Source organism: Metopolophium dirhodum, chromosome 3 (genome assembly GCF_019925205.1).
Source record: "Metopolophium dirhodum isolate CAU chromosome 3, ASM1992520v1, whole genome shotgun sequence".
NCBI classification, from domain to species: Eukaryota; Metazoa; Arthropoda; class Insecta; order Hemiptera; family Aphididae; genus Metopolophium; species Metopolophium dirhodum.
In genome coordinates this window covers 21,790,736-21,817,528 of record NC_083562.1, presented here as the reverse complement: position 1 = coordinate 21,817,528, position 26,793 = coordinate 21,790,736, and the positions used below count along the sequence as shown (strand labels likewise).

Sequence of the window (26,793 nt, the reverse complement as noted above, 5' to 3'; positions counted from 1 at the left end):
CTATCGACAAAACTTCATAACTGAAAATAAGCACGATTCCCCCCCCCCCCATATTTGTACTTCACAACCGTTCTCAGCGTCAAATTCTACATAAGTATAAATGAAAAAGATCAGTTTTGAAAAAAAGGTGTCCTGTAGGCCGTAAGGAAGACCTGATCTATATATTTATAAAAATAATAATAATAATACAATGACATGACGACTAATAAGTGATGAAGGCTAACTATAAGTATTATTATTTATAGGGCTTCATTAAAAGATTTTTTTATATCTTTAAAATATCTTCAAGAAACGTTTAAAACGCTGTTTTTTTGTAATAAAACGTGTTTTTTTGTAATAAAACGTGTTTTTTTCCTGAGTATACCTATATTGATGTAAAAGACACCTCTAATTCTTATAGTTACCCGCGGCGAATAACTTCAATAGGTTTTCAAAAGTCAAAACATTAAATAATAACATAATATTATAATTTTAAAAAAAATAGTTAGGCATAAAAGGTTATTATGTTAATATGATGTTTAGGAATAGGTACCCGGATTCTGATATTGTCTATCTAGAATTAATGCGGCAAGCGCTAGGCTAAAACAGTACATTATTTTTCACACCGTTTTAGCCTAGCGAATTTCTACATGTTTCCATTATGATCGTCTGCTTTTGTTTTTTAATGTCTTTGACAAATAGTTTCCTTGATTAAAGATAGTATTATCTGTAGCCGTGTTTGATAGTAAGATTAGCGCGCAAAAACTTAGGTTATGTCATGTATTTTATAAGCTTATGATAAAATCTGAAGTTTCATTTGTTCATTAATCATTATAATATTGTATACCTAAAATGATACAATTTTGAATTTTAAATGAGGTATGATGATAGAGAAATATACGATGATATGGTATAGTTACTATCTGTAGTCGTACTACAATATTGTTCATATTGTTGTAGCCAGGCTTATACTTATTTTGATTGTTTAACTTGTCAACTTCTTTTTATTTACTCATATCTGTACATCTGTTTCAAACGTATACAGGTGTTATTTAGATAACACGTCCTGTGTATTAAGATAATCAAGTAAGTGTGTTGTTTTTACTGCTTTTTAACTATATAATAACATTACAATACAAATGAATTATAATTATTATGAATTCTTTTTATATGACTGATTTTACTCTATATTGCCGTTTTATTTTGTACCTAACTATTTAATTATTCCACTTGATTGAAATAATGTTAAATTGGTGTTTGATGTTTGGCTGAAATTAAACTTTTTAATAATATCATCGGTTTTAATTCAACTATTATAATATTATTAAATGCAAGTAACATTTACAAATAATTCTCGACAGATGCCTGCTATAAGTTATTAGGAATTCTATGATATTATAGGTGAAAATGATGTGTTTTTTACAACAAAATAATATTTTTATTATCATATTTTAGACTTGTATGTTACAGGTTGGGTGGCACTGCCGAGTGCCTGCCCTTAAATGTTAATATTTCTTTGCTATGTTATAAAATTATATGTCATATGGAATTAACAAATTATTAGTCAGCTTCGATGCTTTGTGATGAAAGAGTGAATATGTAGGACTTCATAGATAAGTGAACAGTCATATAGTAGGGGTTAGCCAGGATTTTAAGAATATGTGATATTAAAATTGTGTATGATCAAAATTTATTTTGAACAAGATCAGGGTTAGGTTGGTATTTGACCTAGAAACGCCTAGAATGGATGCCATACAACCATACAGTAGTCTAGAAGAGGTATAACAAGTGCAAAGTATGGAGACAGTTCGTTCAATGAAACTTAAATGCTCTAATTACAGCTAACATTAATGTGGTGTTCAAAAGAAAGAGAGGATGAGTAAAGAATATCCCAAAATCTCATTGAAGTTGAAATCATTCAGAAAATAAGAATTAACTAAGGGTAGTGTTGGTTGATAAAGTACCTGTGAGTTACTCAGTAATGTAACATATAGTTATATTTACTTTTTTGAGTAACGTTAAGGTAACATTGTTATTAATTTATTGAAGTAATGCAAGAATAACCACTTTATTTTTAAATTTTGTATAATATTGAGTTACATTTTTAAATTTAATTTACAATTAAATTCTTTTTAATTAGCTCATCTATGAAAATCTTTATAATAACGATTAATACATTGCTCCTTCAAGCGCTTCTGTAACACCCTTTTAGTATGGCTGGGGATATTTATACCAATCAACAACTATGAATTAATGACAACAATTTTGAAGATATATTATTACTTATATAAAATAAATATTAAACAAAGAAAAATGTCAACATGCATCAATTATTTGTTATTACACAGAAATATATGAAAAAAAGATATACTACTTATAATAGTGGATTTCCCGAGCTGGAATTCGATATATTAAGGGATAATTATTTTATTCAGAGATTTCTGATTGACGTCACTAATTCTCTATAAAAAGCAACTAATAATATTTTTTTTACCTACCCATTGATTTTAACTATTTATAAAGGTATGTATTATGTATAATAAACAGTGGCATAGCCATGGGGAATTAAGGGGTTAACCCCCCTTCCCCCAGACATGTCTTCAGATTTGTTTTAAATTGTATAATGTATAGTTAGTAGAGTGGGCCCTTTTGTGATATTTTTTTCCTTTTATACTTTTTCTAATAAAACTATTAAAATTACTGTAGGGTGTCGACTGGAATTATTGGCGTCTGCGTTGTTACATCTGAGTTTTAACAACCAAACAAAATTACATATTCTAGACCAGGAATCAGCAACCTTTATGTCGAGGGCCAAAAAAAAAATTATACATTTTATTTCAAACGAAAATAGTCACGACTAGTTCAAACGAAGTCATATTAAATTTAACTTATTTAAGATTGCTATAAAGGCCACGGGTTGCCGATCCCAGGTCTAGACTAGACCAAATGGGGAATCACTATAGTGTAATTACAAAATATTATATATATTTAAGTACAGTTTTTTTAAGATTCTGTTTATTTTATTAAACCAATAAAAATAATATCCTACTAGGAATAAGAATTTCAAATTTAACACCTCCTCCCCTTTATCCGGTAATATCTTCCTGGCTATGCCACTGGTAATAACTAATAAGTAGTGTTCGGATTTGAAAGCAAATGCCTTTTTTTTTATATATAATAATAGAAAAATAATTTTTATACCTAAATGTGTTTCATTAAATTTTGAAGATAACAAATGAATATTTTTTTTCCTTTTTTACTTATTAGTGCCTTTTTGCTTTTTATATTTTTTAATTTTATTGTGTTTAATTTTCAATTGATCTGAGTTTTATATATCTTAGTGAAGACTAAGCATTGTCATTGTTATCTTTAATATAATAACAATATACATATTATTATTTGTAATGGGTTTTATTATTGGTGATATTTATCGATATTGCTAAATACTTTATCGAGTATTCGGTATTGCAAGTTAATTTAACGTTTATAAAAGTGCTAATACTACAAATTCAATGATTAAAATATGTTCATTTAGTCATTTTTCCACAAATGCTTTTTCTTTCCTTTTTTCACATTTTAAGTGCTTTTTTGTATTGTTTATATTGTCTAAAAATCCTAAGCCTAATAAGTATAGGTATTATTGACATAAATAAAAATTGTAAACTTTAAAATATAGTTATCTACTTATATAACTATAATAGATCAGTGGCATAGCCAGGGGGGTTGGTCCCCCCCCCCCCCATTGACCGTGTTGACCTTAGAATTTTATCAAAATTAATAAAAAAAATAAAAACTGTATTGTATTTGTATACATAGTCCCCCCCCCCCCCATACAAAATTCATGGCTACGCCACTGTAATAGATAATTGGATAATAATAACAGCATGTTCCAAAAGTACATTGATTGGGTAGCAATGTTTACAATATTATCATATTATTCACATAAGTAAGTAGGTATTAAATATAGAATTTGAAAAAAAAACTACATTTTATAATTCAACACAAATAATTTATTTTGTTCATACAGGAAGCATGTCAATTAATCAGAAATTAAATTATATAAGTTTTAATGTCATGACCTCAATTACGATTATTATTTTTATCTTATGGAAAAGTCAACAAATAGAATAATATTTTATGAATAGATTATAGATACTTAAGATTTAAGAATATCAATATGTTATATTTAGTTGAAATGTGTCCATATCACCTTATGTGACTAGAAATAATAATCATTATTCAATGGCTGTTTTTTTTTTTAAAAATTATGATTAAATGCTAACAAAAAAAGATTTTTTATTTTTTAAGTTAATATTACTATTACTATTTGGCCTAATAGGTACCCTATAATTTTTTAGATTATATTATTATATAATATATTAGTATATGTTTAATACCATGCAATATATATGTAGAAAAAGTATACATTTATTTTAAAAACATTTAATTCTATTATTTGTTATTGTTAGTATTATCAATGCCATTGTATTATTTCTTTATAAAATTCTTTTATTGTATATAAAAGCAGTTTATAAATATTCAATTAACTGATAGGCACTTAAAAAAAAACTACATATTTCTACTTTTTAAAGATAATTAGGGGTCTAGACCGCTGTACCCTCCCTCCTCATAGTTACTGTTGTTTGTGAGTAACATAACAAATTTAATAGGGACAATAAATTTCCCTCTTACAATAGATTATTTTTATTTTTAAATAATAACCATCAATTATTAACAATTATATACTTAATACAATTTTATCTTATAATATTAAATTATCTATTAGAAATCAATATTTTTAATTATTAATTGATACCACCTATAGATAATAATTTTTTTGATTGGTCTTAATTCTGAATTTGACCGACCATTTATCCTAAACCAATTAAGTCAATATATTTGTAAGCTTAGCCATTTTCCTCAAATGTATTTCATTATTTTTATCCTAATTTTAATCATTTACAAAAATTAGCTAAACAGTAAATCTTTTGAATATAAGCATCTAGATTTATTTTGTGCTTTCGAGGTCATGAACTTATAATAATTATAATTATGAACAAGCTAGAAAAATAACAGAAGCAAAAATTATTTCTATATTTTGGTCAGTTTTTATTTTTGCATGTTACTTTCGTTTTCAGTTTTAACATAACTAGATTTTCTTGGAAATACTGGAGAATTACGTCGTGATTTGTTTTCTTCTGTGACCAAGTGTTCTGGTGATTTGCTTTTTGATTTAAAGTGCATTTTGGTTGCCAAGTGTCTAAATCTATATTAAAATATCTGCTTAATATTTAAGTATTAAAATATTAAATTTATAAACATAATATGTTATACTACTGAGTACTAACCTTACAGGAACATCATTACTGCCTTCTTTATCATCAAACACTCCTTGAAATAAGAATGCTAATGGCCAACTTATCCATGAACTCCTGATAGTATAATAATATAATGTTTTAATTTTATAGCTGTTCAATAAACTATGCTAAATAGCTATGGAGTATTACCTAAATTCATTGAAATTTTCTCTAACTACTATGGCTAATATATTTATTTATACAAAATAATTTATACTGACTAAGTGATATAAATATTAAAACCATATTCATATGTTTATAGGCAAGTTATATAATCCTTCAAGAGTACCTACTGTTTTTATTCACAATTCACTTCATGTATATAAATAATTATTTATAAATATCATTATTATTTCTTACGCTGGTTGTGTCATTGTGTCTTCTGTATCACTTGTAGAAGTGGATAATGGATCATGGATATCATCATCCATTGAACTTAAATGAGTATGTCTGCGGGATCCAGGGGATGATCGAGCAATTATTGGATTATATATTTTTGGATCACTAACCATTCGTACAAAGAATGATCTCCTATAGGCCAAATCATCTTTCTTCTTACGTTCTGATAATTCAAATACTTCATCCACTTGCTCCTATTACAATTTTAACAAATTATTAAGGAAGTAAAGAACAAATAATTTCTAATCAATCAAAATTAAGTTTGTAGAAAACAAAAAAAAAAAATACTTATGAGGAATAATATATTTTGATGTATAATAATTAGGGTTGTAAATAGCAACTTGCAGTTTTTTAGATTTTGTAAAATAGAGATCTTAATAACACGTTTAAACTATATAACAACAAATTAAAATATGAGACTTTTATTTTGCTATTTAAGTCATTTTTTTTTTTTTTTAGATTCTGAACATGTATTCTTAATGTATTGATTTTACAATGATGTGTTTATTTATTTTTTGTGTTTATCAACACCTTTTGGAGCAGTAAAAATACTTAGATTTATCTGTAATACTTCGATTTTCCACATCAATATATCATTTCTGGGAAGAAAGTAGATCTAGTTGATATTTTTTTTTGTGAGGGGGGTAAAAATTGTCAGTACTTCTTATATTTTGATAATCAAGAAAATCAACACGAATTTCTACGCGAAACCAGTTTTTAACAAAATCGATTTTCTTACTTTATTGTTAATTCTTCAAAAACAAATAACTGTAGATAGGTAGGTACTTGAAAATACACCAAATTTGTATATTAGTTGTAACATTTTCTATACGACATGGTCAAATTGTTAAGTTATTTTCTATAAATATATATAAATGTCGATACCAATTTTTTTGCTCGGTCAAAAAACTAGAAATTTTATACAAGATTCCTGATAAGTTGAATAAATAAAAAAGTTGGTCGTAAATTCGCAATAATGTTTTATGGATGTTAGAAGTTAAAATTTTTATAAAATTTATTCAAAAATAATTCGTAGACATTTGAAACTTTAATAATATAATAATCGCAATGTTTGAGGAAAACATTAATTCAACCTTCCGTATTACTAATATAAAAATAAATTAATATAGGTACTTACTACTTATAGTAATATATAAGGCAAGGGATGGAACATTTTTCTAACGTTACGTGCATAGATATTTTCAAATTTCTACAAACTTTCTAAAAATCTTGTTATAAAGTCTCAAGCATTTTGACTGATCATAATTATATGCTATCGACATTCATAGAAATAAAAAACTAACGAAATTAGTAAATGTCAAATACCCATAAATAGCTTGAAATTAGTCTAAATATTATGAAACAAAATAACAAAAATCGTTAGAGGATAAATCGTTATTACTGTTGTCAAAATTAGAATATCTATCTACTATCGGTCATAAAATATGTACCTATGTGGATTTACATTATTTAAAAGTTACAGTATGCAAAATGGTAATAAATCTCGTATCGTATTAAATAGTCTAACCTGATGTATTACAATTAAGGGTAGGTACTTGCTTGTTATCGCCCCATCACCACGGTATAAAATTGATCACCCCGCCGCCGTGTTTAGAATAGTTCATAATTAATTAATATTTCATAGCTACACGTATAAAAATATGACAGCTTTATAAATATCACACAATTTATTTGTTTTAACGATATATTTTTCTTGTAAAAATTGAATGCCACTATGCTAGTATTAAATATTACAGGAAACAACTCATTAAAATTAATCTTTAACAATATTTTATAATAAGTTAATAACGTTTTTAAGATAGTTCTTTGTATTAAGAAAGTTATGTTTTACAATAAGCTAAAAATAATGCATTTTCCTACAAATGCACAGCCCCATACAATATTGATTTAAATCTTTAATTTTTTTATTAATAGAGATATAAAATGTAACAAATATAAGGAGAAGTATCAATATATGAAGAGTGTGAGGGGCAAAGTGCCTCACGAATTTGGTTCTTCTAATATGACTAGTGCTTAGTGCTTACCCCCCCCCCCCCCCCCCCAATATTTTTGGGTGATGTGGAGCCTATGTACCCACTTTAGATTATACATACCTACAATATAACGACAAGACAACTAACATGATTAAAAAATAATTTCATATATTATAAGACGCAGTATTTGCCCTTTTTGCATAAGTACTATATTTATATTTCACATACTATACTAACCTAAAAGTAAGATATCATAGAAATATAAAGAAATATTGATCATAAATATCGAAATTTAAGGTTTTACCATTAGGTAAGACTGCTGACGAGTGGTCATCTGGTGAATGGGTAATTGTATACGGCTCAGTGACGGGACGATAACAAACAACTTCTATCCAATTAAGACACGACAAAATTAAATAAAAATAAAAACCCATCACTGTCAATCCAATGTATATATATATTCATCGCTTCACTCAATTTTTAAAATACTTATATAGTTATACAACACAATTATGAATATAGTGTGAATACCTATATCAATATATTATGTGTATAGAATAGTATTTTATGCTATAACAGCATTAACTTATTTAAACTATTCAAATGTTGGTGTACCTACATATTCAGATAAATTATATTTACTAACTTCTCGTTTTTCTGTGAGTTCTTGTTCATTGTACAAAACTGTTACTGCCGTTTCCTTAATAATTTTCCAAGCGTAATCTATATTAAATACATTTTAAATATTTTTTTTTTAAATTACTTTTATGTTTCATAATATTTTCAGTAAAAGGCCAAACGGTATTATTTAATTTAAATAATATTATATCTTTGTTTGTATTAAATATGTATTTGTTTTATATTACCAATATCATCTTCTGTAGCATGTTCTGCCACTACACAAAACCTGATGACATACTTGTCGTGTACTAACGATGGCACCATGTGAAGTTTTCCTGATTCGTTAATGGTTTCTAAGAGCTTTTTATTAAGTTTATTGGTCGGATCGTCTTTCAAACGAAAACAAACTAACCCCATCTATTTTTTTAAGGAAAGAATATAATTGTATGTAATGGTAAAATATTGATTTTAATTGGTATGTCTGCAATAATAATTACCTTTACATCATTTAAAACTTCATACTTATTATCACTTCTGACCAATCTTTCAAAACGTTTTGCTAGTTGACAATGGTGTCTAATATACTTCTGAAGTCCAGAAATTCCATATGTGCGCAGCACAAACCAAAGCTTCAGCGATCTAAATGTTTGTGTTCACACTAATTGAATCTCTTATATTAAGTATATATAAAAAAAAATCGTATTATACTATTTAACCCTAACCTGAAACGTCTACTCAATGGTATACCCCAGTGTCTATAATCTACAGCACCAGCATAACCATGTTGTAAATAGAGAGGATCGACCACCAAAGCACAAGTTAATTTAAACCGATCTTTTACCCAAAGGCATGAACAATCAAAATTTGTTAACAACCACTTGTTTGTGTTGAGATTAAAAGAATCTGCGTATTGTACACCATTCATTAAAGATCGAAACTCCGGACAAATGAATGCACTTCCAGCATAAGCAGCATCAACGTGTAACCAAACGGTTTCAAACTGCTGACATACTTGACCAATTTCTGGTATATTGTCAAATGAACAACACGACGTTGTTCCTAATGTAGTAGATACAAAAAATGGTATCAATCCCATTGCCTCGTCTTGTTCCATCACCTATAATATTCGTCAATTCAAATATATTGAACTTGGGTATTGTGTGGCAAACTAACTTGTCTTAACGTAGCCCCTCTCAAACTATTATTTTCATCAGGTTCGAGGATACGTAATTTAACAAATGCCATCATAGCGCCTTTTTCTACGCACGAGTGCGATTCTTTAGAACAGTAAGCCATCAGTTTGGATAGAAGCACACCTTCTTCAACAAACGGGTGAAGTTTCCGTAATCGTTTAATTGCTTGAGCTCGAGCTGCTAGCATACAAACAAATATGCACTCACTCGCTGAACTCTAAAAAAAAATCTTGATTATAATATATTTTTGTGACTAGTTAAATTGAATGGTTTTAATTGTTCACCTGAAGTACCCCACCACCTTTACCGTTATGTATTTCGGTTTCACTATCATCATTTCTCACAGAATCAATAGTGTTTGATGCTTCTTCTGAAAATGTTAAAAACTCTTCTGGTAATCCTATGGCTTTACCGAGCCAATCTAAAACTATAGTTTCCAATTCTGTACACGAAGGACTTGCGGCCTTAATAAATTATAATATATTATTTAAAAAAAAAATGATTAAAAAATGTATTTTGTTAGTTACTTACCCATGAAAAACCTATACATGCTATGGAATCAGATAGCATGTCTGCTAAAATTGAAGGAAATGAATTACCAGAGGGAAAATAAGCGTGAAATCTTGGATGTTGCCAATGAGTTACCTAGTAAACACATATATTAAACATAATATCTTATATTTTTTGTTACAGATTTGATACCATACGTTCTGTTTGAATTTGAAAACCAAAAGCTGATAAAATATTGAAAAGTAAGTTTATATTAATGTCCAATTTCTATTGAGTTTTTAATTATATTGAAAATATTATTATTTCAAAATGTACTAATTACTAGTAAAGTAAATATGACTTATAACTATTTTATTCTATTCAAATATCAGTAGGTATTATTATTTAAAACCAATTTACGTTCGATGATAAGTATCTACTAATTATAATAAATATAAATTCTTTACTCCTGGCATAATTATGTTTTCAACGTCTTTCATTATTGCATCAAATGGTTCGGGTTGTACAGGTGCTTCCAGCGGAATTTTATTTTTTAACCAGCCCGGGTTTACTGTTGGTGTTACTCTTCTATGTTTTATTGTCTCTAAATATTCACATATATAGTCCACCATCTCCTTGCCATGCTTGCGAAATTGTTCCGTATCCATTTTATAATTTTTTTCCTTAAATTAAATAAAAAATGTAATCAACACTTTTATTATTATTCAAATGCATTTGATTTCGTTAAGGATGTAAGGCTAATTGATTTCTCTCAGAGAACGATGATATTCTACGTTGTCATGTGCATGAAGGCAATTTTAGATTGACGGAACCACTGCAAGTCAACAACAGATTTTCACCTTTTTATTTGTTCAATTTTTTCATTTCTTATTTATTAAAGAGATGTTTTTCCGAAAATATGAGTGTATATTTTAATTAATTTTGCTTTATTTGACAAGTTTAAGTAGCACCAATGGTTAACGAAACTTGTAATAAATAAATAAAAGTAATCGGAAAATAATCGATATAAGATCATCAGAATCAAAATAATTGAGCTTTTAAAGAATATTTCCTACAGATGATAAAAATATTGTATTTCGTATAGAATTTGGTTAGTAAAAATAAAACAGTTATTAAAAATATATTTTATTTTATAAGATTATTGATAAATATCAAACTATAGAAGTAAATATAACAAGTTAGGGAATCATTACGTATTTTCAAAATAATTACCAATATTGGTTAAACAATTTAATCTTATCGCCAACATTTGTACCTAGTGCCTATTATATTATTCTGTTATCACAATTTAATTAGTAATTTTAAAATATTTTCATATAGGTTATAGGTAAGTACTTCGATGTTATTTCATTTTTTAGTTTTGACGGACTGCTTGATATCATATTTATCTATTTTATATTAAATGTTACTTAGTAGAATATCTGATATCCTTTACTCGGATATCGGATTTTAGGGTGCCTAACATGGTCTGGATTTTCGAATAAATGAAAAACTACTAATTAATATATAACTTATATAGGTATGTATATAAAATAATATTATATTTAGATGATTTACAGTAAATTAATAATTTTTTTAAACTATCGAAAATCTACCAATTTTTTTGACAAAATATATAACTATAATTTATCAATTCAAATAAAGTGTTAACATTTAATTTTTAAAACGTAATAAGATATGATTTCTAGATTTTTAAAGTAATTGAGAGTAATGAGTGTTTTATTAAGTTTTAAGTAGGAGGAACCTAAAAGTGTTCTATATGTATTATATGTATTAAATGTTTAATAGTTATTTTATACTGATTCTTAATACTACGATTAAAAAAAAACGATATTAATACGTAGTACCTAACTAATAAATAATAACTTCAAGGATTGTAATCACTGATGACTGGTGTATCAATGTATCATGATTTTGATAGTTCGTATTATATAATTCCACTGACCACTTATTAGAATCTATATAATGTTGGTGTACAAAGTACATGCAGGTATCCAATAAATTATACGTTCAAACTTCTTAACATTAATATGATTCTTATATTGTATAAATAGGTACAAGTATTAATATTAATAAATTATTTCATGGTATTTAATAATATTGATAATAATTAATAATATAGTAATATATATATATATATATATATATATATATGTATATAAATTGTAAAGACATAAATTATTCTATTCAAAAGTAAAAAATTCCTATTACTTTTCAAAATAACTGGAAAAAAAACAAGAAAAAATTGAGGAATAACGAGAATTTTTAATTAAAACCTATTTGACAATATAAATTTTGTTTTTTTGTTGCAACTCAATAACGAATAACCGTAGATATCCTTGAAATTTTCGCCAAATGTTTATATTAAAATTTTGAATATACATAATACATTTTTCAAAATGGTTTGAGCTATTTATCAACAATTGACATTTTAGTTTTTTCTATAAATGTCCATAAAGAATGTCTAACTTAGCTCACACATTATAGTGACGCTTCAAAGAATCGATACGGCAGGGTAGTCATGTACTTTTATCCTTTTTTTTTAATTATGATCAATATTATGCAAGTTTTATAAAAAAAAATGAATACCTGTATTATTATATTATTATATAATAATATTTATAAATTGTATATTTAATATACATTGGTGTTTTCAGTACGTCGTAATTTACTAATATCATTCTTATTTCGTATGTTAGGTACCTACATATTTATTTTTCGATAATTAGAGCATATAGAAGCTATAAGTTAAATAAAGTACCTATAAGTAATAACTAGGTAATAAGTATATAATTAAACAAATCAAACCACCTAATTGTTTTGACGTGGTGTGGGAGGATAAACCCTCCTCCCACAAGACCCCCTTTGTGACGTCCCTGACTACTGAAATAAATTAATAATTGTATTTAAATTCACTTACATTTATTAATTTTATATGAATAAATCTGGTCTAGGTTTCTCTTATATAGTTATTTATTATCATATTAATTATTTATATATTTTTGTTTATTGACACCAATTGTTATTTCGTATAAATTTATTATTACATGCTTATTATATGTTGCTTTAATATGTAAATTTTTCTTTTAAAAGTGTTATTATTTGTGTCACTTTTATTATAAATTTTGAACACATCAAATACGTATAGGAACAAAAAACTCGTATAGTGTGCTTCCCTTACTCGGTTTTACTAAAATTTGTTCCTATAATTGTTTGTGAAACACTTACCTAGTTTTAGATATTAATTTCATCATTCCCAACATTTATACCATTTCACAATAATAAAACATGTATTACCACTTTGTTATATTTATGACTAAGTTTTTATTATTCGTTTATAAATATGTGGAGTTTTAATTTAATAGTATATTACACTTTATAAGTCATAAAGCTTTATAATTTCCCTAAAAAAAATATTTTTTTTTTTAAATTTTTTTATTCTGACATTTTAAAAAATATATAAAAAAACAAATCGATTATTCAAAACTATAGTTGTATACAATATGAATTCGAAATCAAACATTTTTTTTTTTCGATAAATATTTTTAAAACAAGAATTTAAGAAAATAGATAATTTTGTATTTCTTGTAACTTGCTTAAATATAAAAAGACAATATAAGTATATCAAATTAGTTTATTAAATATTTAAATTATATATTTATAAATTAATATATAATATGTATGAGAGGGTGTACTCACTATATATTTCGAATGCGGCGCGTCCAAACTGCTAGAGGTATAGAACAGTTGTGGGAGGCTCTCGAAACGACTGCCTGTAGCGTGAAACTAGCGGCCAACATTTAAATCCAATATGAATAGTATTAGTATACGCCGTTTTTCAATGGTAAATTGTATTGTTAATTTATACAATATAATGCCAATTTGTATTTGCTTATCTATTCTTTATGTGTTTAAAAAATTGCAACTTTAATAAATATACATAAACATATATATATAACAAACTATAAAACAATTTCTTTTTATATCATAAATTATTATGGTTCATAATTGTATTGTATTATTATTTTTTTAAGTATTCTCATTCGTAGTACTTCAGCATTTTTATTAATTTAAATAAAATATTTTGTATATATTATACATTACTTTGTTGAAATTATTAATTATATTATGAAAGATTGCCCTTGATCACCAGAGTTGCCCTTAATCCATTGGCTGGGGGGGGGGGGCGTCTCTAGGGACCACATATGTAAAAGGCCCATAGTTTTATCAGCTTAAAATTGCATCAAGTAGTTAATTATACTTTTAATAGTATAAAAACATTACATTTTAAGACAAATTAAAGAAAAAATTAAGTAAAATTTACACAATTTTTCTTTTATATAAAAATGTCTCAACAAATTACGGGATTTTAAGAAAAACAGTTTATATATTCAAAATATTTAATGGGGACAAATAACACTTTATTAGTACCATTAATTATTTAAAATAATTTCAAAATTAAAGAATTCTTAGGAAAATAAATGTATTTAATATTTTTAATATTTATATATGTTGTACGCAAATTTCAATTTTAAATTATAATTTTATTGAAAATAATAATTATATGTTATAAGTAGTATAATATAAAAACAAGCGTATTTTTTTCAAATTTTAGTTTTATTGTTCTGTCTCACAATACTTAGTAATACTTGATACTTGGTATTTTATTTAAGTATTAATAACAACCGGTTCAAACTATTAAACTATTAAATGTATTACAAAATAATATAACAGTTAATTATTTAATGAGAGAAATATAATTGGTTAAATTGTATAGATATATAAATTAATCAATGGTGATATTATTTAACAACACTAAATAAATATAAATGTGTACATTTTACTTAAGGCGTTCGGCCAATATTAAACCTGCGTATATAGTATATATTTTATCTCTATTATAAAAACGATCTTCATATTTGAGGGTAATTTCTGATAACAAATTGGACCTAATTGGTACTTTTGAGAAGTCGAAATTAAAAACTAATAGTATTTTTTCAAAATAATCAGGAAACATAAAAAATAACGATATATCATGAAACGCTTTTCTTATTTTGTTGCAAATTATTTCGCACCTATAGTTAAAAATAGTATTATTACTAAACTAATAAAATAAGTTACTTTGATAGCAATATAAATTATAAACCCCTATATCATAAAATATTCTTAGTAATAACTGATATATATATATATATATATATATAGCCTGACAGATCGTATGCAATGACTTATCATTGGATTCAAATTTAACTCATACATTACAGTTACTTCGTATTTCGTAATGACGAGTTACAGTCAACAACTACTATACAGCAGAGCGGTTACATACTTCAGTACTTAGTATCTTTTTTTTCATTGATGGTGGGGCCATGGGGGTCCTGTATCTGTGAAGCACGATTGAGCATATACCTTTTTAGCGACACAATTGAGGTAAAATATTTTATGCGATGTTGCCACATTCACGTGGCCGAAACTTTGTTATTTATTATTTTCACGTATTATTTCACCAAGTATTATACCAAACGTGAGCCGTGAGCTGAGCCCAGATTTATCGACAATGTTATCGATTAATAAATTAGTTCCGGAGCAATAAAGTTCTGACTTTTTAAACATTTAAAATTGGGGGAAAATATAAGATAATAAATTAAGATACAATTCCAAAATTATTATAGAAATAATATCAGTGTTCGATCACCCATACTCCATAGTATTCTCGAGTTATAAACCATGCAGTATTATTTTTATTTGGAACATATTTTGATTTTATTATTTTCATAACTTATTATTGTTATATTTTGAATTATTATAATTATTTAAATAAATATTTTTGTATAATATAGCTTAAAATGGAAAATAGCAACGTTGCAGAGTTTTTATGCTTAATCGTGTAGGTTTTCTTTTGTATTCCGATTTCCTTTGATACGCCGACAATTTGGCTCAATCGTGTATAAAAAACGTGTTTTATGCTCAATCGTGTCTCAATCCAAGTATCTGCGCCTGGGCCCTTAGAGGTCTTAAACCCGGTTTTGTACCTACCCGAATATTCTTTATACTATATATATATATTATTGTATTTAAAAAAATAATAAATATGTAACGTATATTATTAAAGAAATTTCTTAAGGGGAGGAAAGGAATATATTTAAAAAATATATACATACAGCCTTTCAAATTTCGTGTGTCTAAAATTATAAGGATAAAGTTAATTCTTACACGGTCCCTATCATTTTTTTGTCATACAAAATTTGAAGGACCCAGCATATAATTTATATGTTATATATGTTACGAAAAAAATGTTCATGTTTTTAGATGTTAAAAATTAGGGGGTGGTATAGGATTGAATAATGTTTTATTAATAAATTAGAAAAACAATTATTTAGTGTATGTTACAATTGGTTGGTAATTTAACGTATATATGACAATAACATAGTATATTGCATTATACATTGCGTATAATCAATATTTTAAAACAAACTGCTAAAATAGTGAACAGTTTCAGTAATGTATTTAATGTTGAATGTTTATAATAGTGTAGTCTGATTTTAATTAAAACCCTTCATAATTTAAATTTAAAAAGATGATCATACCTACATTATAAAATATTTATGTAATATGTTATTATATTCCTATACTACGAATAATTTTAGTTAGGTATGAATTAATACCAAATTTGAGATTTTTTGGCGATTCACCAAGTATAATATTTTAGAAATAGAAGCAACTATTCACGTAACTAAAATAACATTGTGGTTTTGTTTTTATTCGTTTACAAAGAAAAAATTTAAAACGAGTTAATTTGTTGAGTAACTAACTAAAAAAAGTTTTTTCAAAATGTATTAAAATTAACAAAAACTAAATTATGTACGTATATAGTACATCATTAAGTGTTAGTTTTATGAATCGTAGAAAGATTTATAAATATTAAATAATATATCTAAATATTACCATCTATAGCCTATATTTTAGGTAATTTGTGCGGCAACGAAAACCATCCCTTGTCTCCGTAACAACCACGATCCATATACAATATCATATATAATTGTATAACCATCAATATTAGATGTACAATGGACACTGTGTCCGTTGAAGTTTGTTGTCGCTAGGGTTGTAGAAAATTCTTGCCCAAGTTTTCACAGCGAATTAACTCCCGAGAAACTTCACTTTTATGTTAAATATTAGCCGTTTTCCATTCGCCCGACCACATATATAGTACATGTATATTATTTGAAAGTGTTCTAAGGAAATTAAGGCCCTGTCTCGCTCTGTATGATGGATGTATCACATGGCAGGAAATGTTGAACAGTTAGTTACTCGTTGTTGCTTGTTAGTGAATTTATGTACTTTTTGATAAGAATAAGGAATATTAGAGAATCTATTACTGGACTAATGTATTCAATCATACCCAGAACTCAGATAATCGGATATTAATTTAAACAACACTGCAAGTTTAATACATAAGTTATTCACAAACATTATTTTAATCGGCATCACGATTAAAGTTGGGTGTGAATAGTGTACATAACGTACGTTTTTTGGTTCTGTTAATGTTATTTTTACTCCATCCTCGTTCGTAAATATGAAAACCAACTTAAACTATTTGTGTATTACGTATGAAGCCACTTATAATCTTGTAGATTAAAGAAAATTATTTATGAACTATATAGACTAGTCAGAACAACAAGACTGTCTCCTCTTGGCACTTCTTATTTTCTAAATTAAATTTAGATTGTTAAGACTTTGGAATTTCAAATTTTTAGTTTATTTTTACTATTATTTAATATTTACCCATCTATTTTCCAATCCATGCATGGAACAAATATAATTTTTTTGTAAAATATATTGTTTTGAAATCGGTATAGCCATGCAACCAATGATAATTGCATTTTTTTACATTATATATATATATATATATATATATATCTAATTTGAAATAACTATTATTCATTTATATTACACATGGAAGCTTTAATTGTTATTGTTCATTGAAATTATTCATATTATATTATATTACCCCAATATTTTCATCACATCCCTTCAACTAATATATCTATATAGTCCTAAATAATGCCACCAACTGGGAGACCCATCACGATTAATTCGGTATAAGTATTTATATATATATTAATATGTAGTAATATAGGTCAAGGTTCATTGGGAAAATCGTGAAGGAATTTCCATCAACGTTTTCTAATATAACGCTTGTAATGTTTACACCACGGATGGTTAAAGGAAAATGAGAAAATGCATACAAAAAATCATCGAAGGAGTTATATTGTACCCATTAGAATAATACTTTATGATTCAGTATCATAATGTATGTAAGCTGCCTGCCTTATGTAGATGAATTGTAGCCTATGTATCGCTACGAAACAATTATTTAAGAATTCATTTTTTTTAAACCCTATCTATAACTGTGCTTTTTGAGAAGTTTGAAGTTAGACTTGAAAATTATAATCGGTATATTTTATTAGTAGTCGGTCTTGGATGGAATGTTGACTATGCGACGATTGCTCTGGAATGCTCTTCATTTTATCTCATAAAAGTCCCGTGGCCATAATAAACCTGAACGAGTGACGGGGGGCCCTAAACTATTGATTCTCGTTCACATGCTTGCGAGATTTGTGTCGCCTGCGCGCTCAACTGTATTATCTTTGCACATCTATAGCTTGAGCACAAATTCTGTACGAAATCCGTCGACGTATTCGTTATGTAAGGTATACCTGCGCGTGATTTACTAGATAACAATAGATATTAAATGCTCTAACTATACTCGATTTATATTTCCTTCTAGAAATATAATATGTTATACATATAGGTACTTACTTATCTGTGGTGTGGAAACTATTGATAATTTTTCTTGAAGATCGAGGAATGTCTAAATTAAAAGTTGAACATAATATGTTCTGTAATAAATTCTTAATTTTTATTTTATAGTAGATCAACAAAAGCAGTGATATTTTAAAACTGCTATTTCCTTAAATAGCATATAATATATTAGAATCTCGGATAGATTTAATATTTGTATGATTAAAATATTATGAAAATTAAAAATATTCAATATAATTAAAATATCGTAAAAAACCAACGAGAGAACACAGATAATGTTATTGCCTTTAAGTTTGATAATAGGTTAATTCACTCTAATATCAAAACTAACACCACACTATTAAAACTGGTGAACGAAAATTTGTATGGTGTTTTCCATTCAACCCTACGAGTTTTTGATTTATTAAAAAAAAAACATTGCAAATAGTTATACTCGAACTGTTAAATAATATATATTATACCCACTATACATTACAGTGTCTAAACCCATATAATATCATAAAAAAAATTTTTAGTTTCCCCCAATAATTAATGCCTATAGTTAAGTCATCCATGGGTATAGTGCCTATTTGAATACTTTTTATTTATTTAAACAAATTAATGTTATTATTGGTATTGTGCTGATACTAAATTTAATTTCTCTAATAAGTCAAGTAAATATATTTATTTTCAAATGCTAAAAATTAAATTTTGTTTTCTATATCAAACTAACATTCCTTCTAAATATATCTATTTTAAGCGGTATACCAATAGGTATGATTCAGAGGCGCCATTTGGGATGGGATGGCAGGGTATACATTGGCACCTCCATTTTTCTGTATTTTATTGGCTTGTCATGGAATTTACAAACCTATGTGATGAAAGTGATGACACCTATGTGTAAACGATAAAATAACTACAATGCGCGTATAATATATATATATCATGTACCTATGTGAGAATTATTTTCCAAGTAATTGATTATAACAATCCTAATCAATGCATAAACTTATATTTAAGCCTTAAACACATTTTTTAATCACTACTAATATTTTTTAATAAGCTAAAAATGTAATTTGTGTTTACTTCAAGATAAAAATATTTTCTAACTAGATTTTAATTAAATTATTGATATTATACTCAAATAACTTACAAAACCGCCTTCAGAAACACTCAAGATACTTCAAATTATTCCAGTTGGTACTGCGTTTAATGAAAGAATTTTTTTATCTTTTTCATCACTTAATAGAAAAATATTTTATCCTAGATCCTTTATGGAAGATGAACAATTAAGTGACTGATAGTTATAAATAATAATAACTATACAAAAAGGATATACTAACAAAATACACTTGTATGAAATAGTAAATTGATTTACTAAAATGAAAATTATAAAGTAGAAATTAGAATGGCATTTTATCAATGCTATTGTAATTAAATGTTATCTTCACTTAAATAATATTAATTATCGATGTAAAATTATAGGTATTAGTTTCTGAAAAAAAAAATCAAGGTATTAACTATTAAATACAATGTTATTTACATATATGTCAATAAATAAAAATATAAAATATATATTATATGAATTGTACCTATACAGAATATATTGTATTAGTTAAATTTACCTAATATATTATTTTTATATGTATATCAAAAGGTGGAAAAATGTATTAATTAATAATTTTAGTTTATTAAAATATAAAATATATAACCCTTCACCCCATACATACACCGCTAATACTTAATTTATTTATTAATATGCTGAAAAAAATGGCCTGCTTACATTTTGACTCCGCTATAAAAAAAACTCAAATGGCACCACTGATATAATTTACCCTGTAGTTAAAATAGAAAACACAACTGCATTGGTCTGGATTAAAAGATTTTGGCCCATCTAGATTTCATCATTTTACCAACCAAATAAAATTAATTTAAATGTTTAAATATTTTTGAAAATATATTGTATTTAATGATAAAAAATTATATATATATTGATGTAAATAATAACTTGTTCTGCCCCAATCTGGCTCCGACTGATGCATAAAAAGATGCGTATAAGGAAATAAGAATGGTATTATGATTGTTGTGAATGCTAAAATATTTTTATTTACTTAAGTATTATTTTTATACAATTTATGTGTTTTAAATGTTATTAACTATCTAGTGTTTTAGAGGAAATAATCTTCAATTTGTTATGAATCACTTTTAAAAGTCATTAGTTTTATTCAAAAAAAAATGCAAAATCTCGAGTAAATTATCTGTGGATATTGATTTTTGCTGTCATTATGCTCCATATTTGTTATTTACCATAAACCAAAAATATCCTCAGAATTGTAATGAAACTGACTAAATTAACAAAACTATTAAACTTAACAATTTTATTGTATTATTATGTAATTGAATAATTTTACTTCTATTAAAACAAAGACATTTTTAAATATATACATTTTATTGGAACTTATATTTTACAGTGGAAACTGTGAAACCTAAATGTGTATACCAGGAAGAACGTTGGACACGTTCCTTGATTACAATTGACAATTTACCAGACAATTTTGAACATTTACAAGTTAATAATCATTCCAAAATCCGAAACATGCTTGGTTTTGCAGTAAAAAGTTTTGAACACTCTAATCATCTAGTTTGTAGTGCCAGTGGCCCATCAGTTAACAAAGCTGTAACGTGTGCGGAAATATTGAAAAGACAGATGCCTGAACTTAAACAAGTCACTGGTATTGGATATAGAAAGTAAGTAATAACTTATAAGTTAAATATTTTAGATAAACAACTTCAAACCATACAAGATAAGTAATTATGTTTATTGTTATAACTTAAAAGTATAATTTCCTATGTATACAAATAAAAAACCAAAGTAATGTGATTGTTTTTTAAATATAATTATAAATTGAATTTTCACTGTAAATTGTGGTTTATGGCACCATTACAAAATAAATACTAGAATACTACAAATTGTTTAGTATACTTAACATTTACACTTTTATTGTAAGTTTACAAATATATTTTTTTGTTAAAAAGTTAAAATGTAACTAATTTTGGGAGACGTTTTATAAATAGTAATATATTTACTTACAGTGTAAGGATGATTAAGGATGAGATGATTGATGGTAAAGTATCTCAAACAATTACAACAAGAAGACTACCTTCAATTCATATTCTTTTATCCAAAAATCACCTTCATCCTAGTTTACCTGGGTAAGCCTACAATAATCTAATATAATAAATAGTTATTAGTTAATTGTCTAACCGACAAAATACAAAAAAAAAATTAATTTAAAAAAAATAGATTTTATAATGTTTCCTAGTTAAGTGTATAAATGTATAATTTACTGTATGCGTAAAATTAATTAATTAGAGTATTTTAATTTTAGATACCAGGGAGCTGACAAGGTATCAGATCATGTTAATAGGCCAGTGTCTCGCAGAACATTTGAAAAAAACGATTACCGCGGTACTAAGGAAGGTTAAGTTATGGCTCTTTAATTGATGTTGTTCCATCCTCTTCGGTTCGTATACCTTGCATAATTGCATCAGGCATAGGCACAATCAGGTTTTCTTTTGCCATTAAGCTGTATTTAATCACAAATTTTGTAAACCTCTGGCATAAGTATGTTTCATTCTGTAATATTGTATTATTTTACACAATTAAAACCTATCATATAATTATTGATACATATTGTATCTGTAACTGTACTTATAAGGACATACAAATTTTATATTTTGAATACTTTACCTCAAATTTATTATAAATGTTTTGATGATGGTAGTATGCATGGGAAAATATCCTATACACTCGCCGACAAACAGATCCCAATTTCGCCACTGATGATTCTTTAATATTAACTCTAGAATAAATAATAATACTTTAAAATTGTATTCGATAAATATTATATTTTATTAATTGATTACCTATTTGTTTATTTTTAATTTTTAACATTAAAATAAAAATTATGTTATATATTATTATAGTTACTTTACTACCAACCACTATTGGTAGTTTTTATTTATATTATAACAGACAGTGTACCTAACTACAAATCTTTATGACTTATGTGTAATACAATTTATTTTATGAAATTTTTAAGTTAAAATATTTAATGTAAGCTTGATGCTTGATAATAAACTTAAGTATATAATATCTAATTGTGTTTCTATTATTTTGTTTTCTCTGAATTATAATTATTATTTAATATGATCAGGAATTAATTAGGCCTCTCAATTATTTATTGATACATATTATTTCATTATTTTTCAACAACTATGAGCAATAATTGTACTATATAATATAAAAATGAGGTGACAAGGTAAAAATCAAACTTTTTCTTTCAAATGTCAGTTTTAAATGCATAAAAATGAAAAATTAATTAAATTTTTAGAAAATAACTCAACATTAAGAGTATGTCAGCACAATATTTGTTATTTCTCCTACTAAACCCGCACACAGATAAAACGCTTTCACGTAAAATCATTTTTTATGATTTTGAGTAATCTTGAGTAAAATCACCTATTACAAAAATTAAAGAGATAATATTTTTGAAGGTATGACATATAGATTTTATACTTTATTGTTATTAGACTTTGAATTAAAAAAAAATAAAATTTTGTAAACATATGATGTTCAAATAGTTTTGAGACAATAATATAATTAGACAAATCGATATGTCATACCCTTTAAAATATTATTCCCTTTGGTTTTTAAAATGGGTTTTTTTAATTTAAAAATACTCAAAAACATAAAAAATGATTCTGCGTCAATGCGTTTTGTCTATGTTGCGCATGGGTCAAAGAGAAAAAACAAAGAGTGTGCCTAACATCCTCTCAATAATCATATAAAGATAGAAACTAGGAAGTTTACTATAATGATTTTCTTTTTAATTAATCCTAGTTAAAGCTCACAGATCTATTAGTTGTATAGATTATTCTTTCTTAAATAAAGAAGTCAGGTAGGTATATTATATTCTAGGCTGACCAAAGTTAAGTAATCTAATTTTTTTAACTCGTTAAGTTAAGCTATTATAGAAAAATGTAATTTAAGTTAAAGTTACTTTTATTTTTTTTTACATTTAATGTAAAATGAACTAAAATAAACACTAAAATGAATTGCAATAAGTACACCTATATACTTTAATACTTTATTCAATGATGGAACCCAACAAAATAATTCAATTATTTTTATGTATTTATTTACATAATGGTCCACTACTATATTAATTATAATAGTTAAATTTATTATTAGAATATAATTGACTAACAACAAATATAAAATCAAATATTAGTCAATTTAGCTGTAATTCTTTAAAAATAGAAATATAATAACAATAAGTAATAACTATTAATTAATAATGATTAATGAGTAATCGAGCGCGGATTAAGACCTTTGGGGCCCAGGACCCAGGAGCCAAAATGTGGTCGTAGGCCTTGGGCCCCCACCTCCCCACCCAATGAAAATAATTCTTTAAAATAGCTAATAAAAATGTATAGTAAAACAAATTTAAACCTTTTTAATTAAGTATAATAAAAACATTAAAAACATTATTTTTTTATTATAATACATATTATATCTACAATTAAAATAGGGTATTTTATATAAGTTTTTTTTCTAGATTTTTGTGTAGCAAATGCTTCTAATGTCTTATCAAAGCTTAAATGTTGTAGAATATAATTTTCTGTTTATTCTTTTGTCCAGTTCTGAACAAAATTGATCAATAATTACATGATGTGTTTCAATCCGAAGTTTATTATTACCACTAAGTACATTTAATCTCTAATTGTTATCATCATTAAATTTTTTATGATTTTTCTTTTTTGAAAACACCGTAAACACGGTAGGTGGGTAACAAGACCCAACACCTGTTAGTTCAAAAATAAAAATCTTGTAGGCACTATAAAAAGTACAAATTATCACTCAATGTAATTTTAAGCCGAGAAGACTATGGGCCTTTTACATACGTGGGCCCCCTTTAATCGGGGCTTGTGAGTAATGAAGTATACAAACAATGAAACGTGTATAGGATACTGGGGTAAATAATACCTAGTTATATTTTTCAATTCTCAATCATGTAGTTATTGGTTACCCCTATAACTTTTCTGTTTATAATATAATTTATTAGAATATATTCTCTGAATATATATTATTATAACCATTATCAACATTTTTATTTATTACATATTATATTAATTTATAAATAATATTTGATATTTCCGATTATTATTTAATTTTTTTTTTATAAACTTATTTTTACAAAATAAAATAATGTTGTTCTCAATGTTGGTATAAAAAAATAAAAATTTAAATTTAGATAACACAATAACAAAATAGTATTTTATAAATAAATACTATTAAGTAAAATGTAGTAAAGTAAAACTTATTATAACTAATTAGGTATAGAGTGAAAATTAAATGAATAAACATGGTCATCATAAGCTATACAACTATACAATAGCCATGCAATGTTTTGAGGTTGTTGGTCGCTATTTGCCTAAACGGCAATGTTTACATTTTATCATTGATATTATATAAAAGTGTAAACATTGATGTTTAGGAATGCAGCTGATGGGATGGGGACGCGGCTTCAATAAAAAATTGTAGTCGGATATCTAGTTGTTTTATATGTCTAAGATAATAGGTATTTTGGTGAACAGATAATTTTACAAAACTACTGATTTATAAAATGAATGATAATTTTATATTATGTTAAAGGTATACCTGCTAGGAAAATATTTGTTGCTGTTTAATAAACAAGCAGCTCCATCTAAAGTGTGGCGGGTGTAATCAATAGCAGGACATTCCTTAGGAGTTTTATGCGCAGCGCATAAAAATATCCACTGTTCAGTTGATGTCATTTGGCTACATGTATCGGGTAAACATTCAGTTTGCAATTCAACCGCTAGCCCATTCAATTCCATACAAAACTGCCTACAAATGCAATCAATTAGCATAAAAAATGTTTATTAATTCACAGTAAATTATTTGTCACCTTAGGTGTTCGTATTTCCAAACTCCTTCTTCTTGTGAATCTGGCGGTGTCAATATGATATCAATATTACTCGGATCTATACGTATTTGTTGCTGAATAAACTCTTGAACAGCTAATGTACTTTCCATCTCTTCAAACGGTTCGTCAGGCCATTTACGGAAGAACTAAAAACAGTATTCAAATATAAGTTACACAAATTTAAAGAATAACACGACTCACATTGGCTTTTGTTCCTGGTTTGTTTCGTTTTAATAGTTTCTTTACTGATTCAGCCATCTTCATTTTCAATGATCAATTGCTGTGTGAACGAATTTTCTTCAATCCATAAAACATACAAACACTATTTCATTATAAAATCGTAATAAAATTCAAACATAATATTAATAATATTCAAATTTCCAATAATATTTTTCTAAGGGGTAAGGCAATAACCAGTTTAGTGTTTACTGAAAAATAGAAAAAACATTCTTGGGGCTTCGGCCGACAATCAATACGCTATCACTGTATCAAACATCATACGGCAATGATAACGTAGTAAAATATTGATAAAAAAAAAATTATAAATATTATAATACAAAATTAGAGAGTACGTCATGTCATGATCACATACATAATATAAAACATATATCTGTGGTTGTCATCTAATTTAATTTATTTTGTGCCTTCTGCCTACATAGATAATATATTCTTCTTATATTATCTATGTGTGCCTACAGATATTAAAAAATATAATATCCATGCTACAACATTTACAACTGCCTAAGGCGAATGTCATAGTCATAGATAATAAATATGAAAATTATAATATGTTAAGGTAGTCGTATGGAGTTAAAGGCTTTACTATTTTTTGGCCATTGTAGCCTGTAGGTTGTATACCCGGTTTGAGATGGTGTATCTTAAATAATGGTTGTATACTTGGTTAATCTGTGCTTGCATCTTG

At 26.2% G+C, this 26,793-nt stretch overlaps 3 protein-coding genes across 5 annotated transcripts; 1 reads left to right on the top strand and 2 right to left on the bottom strand.

Annotated features, from left to right (window-relative positions):
- Nucleotides 1–762: 762 nt before the first annotated feature.
- On the top strand, nucleotides 763–22,387 carry LOC132940181 (ribonuclease P protein subunit p25). Its single transcript, XM_061007637.1, has 5 exons — nucleotides 763–1,065; nucleotides 10,237–10,295; nucleotides 21,330–21,606; nucleotides 21,952–22,071; nucleotides 22,248–22,387. Coding segments are annotated over exons 2-5 (495 nt in total). The 5' UTR covers nucleotides 763–1,065; nucleotides 10,237–10,294; the 3' UTR covers nucleotides 22,345–22,387.
- LOC132940178 (tyrosine decarboxylase) lies at nucleotides 3,813–20,174 on the bottom strand. Of its 2 annotated transcripts, XM_061007633.1 has the most exons (13): nucleotides 20,012–20,174; nucleotides 13,753–13,839; nucleotides 10,500–10,715; nucleotides 10,075–10,188; nucleotides 9,828–10,007; nucleotides 9,524–9,760; nucleotides 9,073–9,467; nucleotides 8,848–8,989; nucleotides 8,596–8,767; nucleotides 8,376–8,452; nucleotides 5,697–5,929; nucleotides 5,328–5,411; nucleotides 3,813–5,245 (listed from the first exon to the last, which is right to left on the bottom strand). In XM_061007633.1, exons 3-13 carry the CDS (start codon nucleotides 10,698–10,700, stop codon nucleotides 5,089–5,091), a joined length of 1,992 nt encoding a protein of 663 aa, XP_060863616.1. In that variant the 5' UTR covers nucleotides 10,701–10,715; nucleotides 13,753–13,839; nucleotides 20,012–20,174; the 3' UTR covers nucleotides 3,813–5,088. The 2 variants fall into 2 exon arrangements, with proteins under 2 accessions (XP_060863616.1, XP_060863617.1); XM_061007634.1 differs by lacking the exon at nucleotides 20,012–20,174 and having other exon boundaries at nucleotides 13,753–14,256.
- Nucleotides 21,657–26,793, bottom strand: LOC132940179 (MOB-like protein phocein). 2 transcript variants are annotated; one of them, XM_061007635.1, is made up of 6 exons: nucleotides 26,695–26,793; nucleotides 26,073–26,168; nucleotides 25,854–26,017; nucleotides 25,583–25,792; nucleotides 22,610–22,721; nucleotides 21,657–22,495 (listed from the first exon to the last, which is right to left on the bottom strand). In XM_061007635.1, exons 2-6 carry the CDS (start codon nucleotides 26,133–26,135, stop codon nucleotides 22,346–22,348), a joined length of 699 nt encoding a protein of 232 aa, XP_060863618.1. In that variant the 5' UTR covers nucleotides 26,136–26,168; nucleotides 26,695–26,793; the 3' UTR covers nucleotides 21,657–22,345. The 2 variants fall into 2 exon arrangements, with proteins under 2 accessions (XP_060863618.1, XP_060863619.1); XM_061007636.1 differs by having other exon boundaries at nucleotides 26,769–26,787.

What these genes read in the sequence shown, in the direction of transcription:
- LOC132940178 (XM_061007633.1), bottom strand. Translation starts at nt 10,700, where the DNA reads ATGGATACGGAACAATTTCGCAAGCATGGCAAGGAGATGGTGGACTAT. An exon ending in GACACAATGACACAACCAGC is followed by an intron (nt 5,412 to 5,696) that starts GTAAGAAATAAT and finishes TTATACTATCAG; the next exon opens with GAGTTCATGGATAAGTTGGC. An exon ending in AGTAATGATGTTCCTGTAAG is followed by an intron (nt 5,246 to 5,327) that starts GTTAGTACTCAG and finishes ATTTTAATATAG; the next exon opens with ATTTAGACACTTGGCAACCA.
- LOC132940179 (XM_061007635.1), bottom strand. Translation starts at nt 26,135, where the DNA reads ATGAAGATGGCTGAATCAGTAAAGAAACTATTAAAACGAAACAAACCA. An exon ending in AACCAGGAACAAAAGCCAAT is followed by an intron (nt 26,018 to 26,072) that starts GTGAGTCGTGTT and finishes TACTGTTTTTAG; the next exon opens with TTCTTCCGTAAATGGCCTGA. An exon ending in AACAAATATTTTCCTAGCAG is followed by an intron (nt 22,722 to 25,582) that starts GTATACCTTTAA and finishes TATTTATTCTAG; the next exon opens with AGTTAATATTAAAGAATCAT.
- LOC132940181 (XM_061007637.1), top strand. An exon ending in ACTGGTATTGGATATAGAAA is followed by an intron (nt 21,607 to 21,951) that starts GTAAGTAATAAC and finishes ATTTACTTACAG; the next exon opens with TGTAAGGATGATTAAGGATG. An exon ending in CTTCATCCTAGTTTACCTGG is followed by an intron (nt 22,072 to 22,247) that starts GTAAGCCTACAA and finishes TTTTAATTTTAG; the next exon opens with ATACCAGGGAGCTGACAAGG.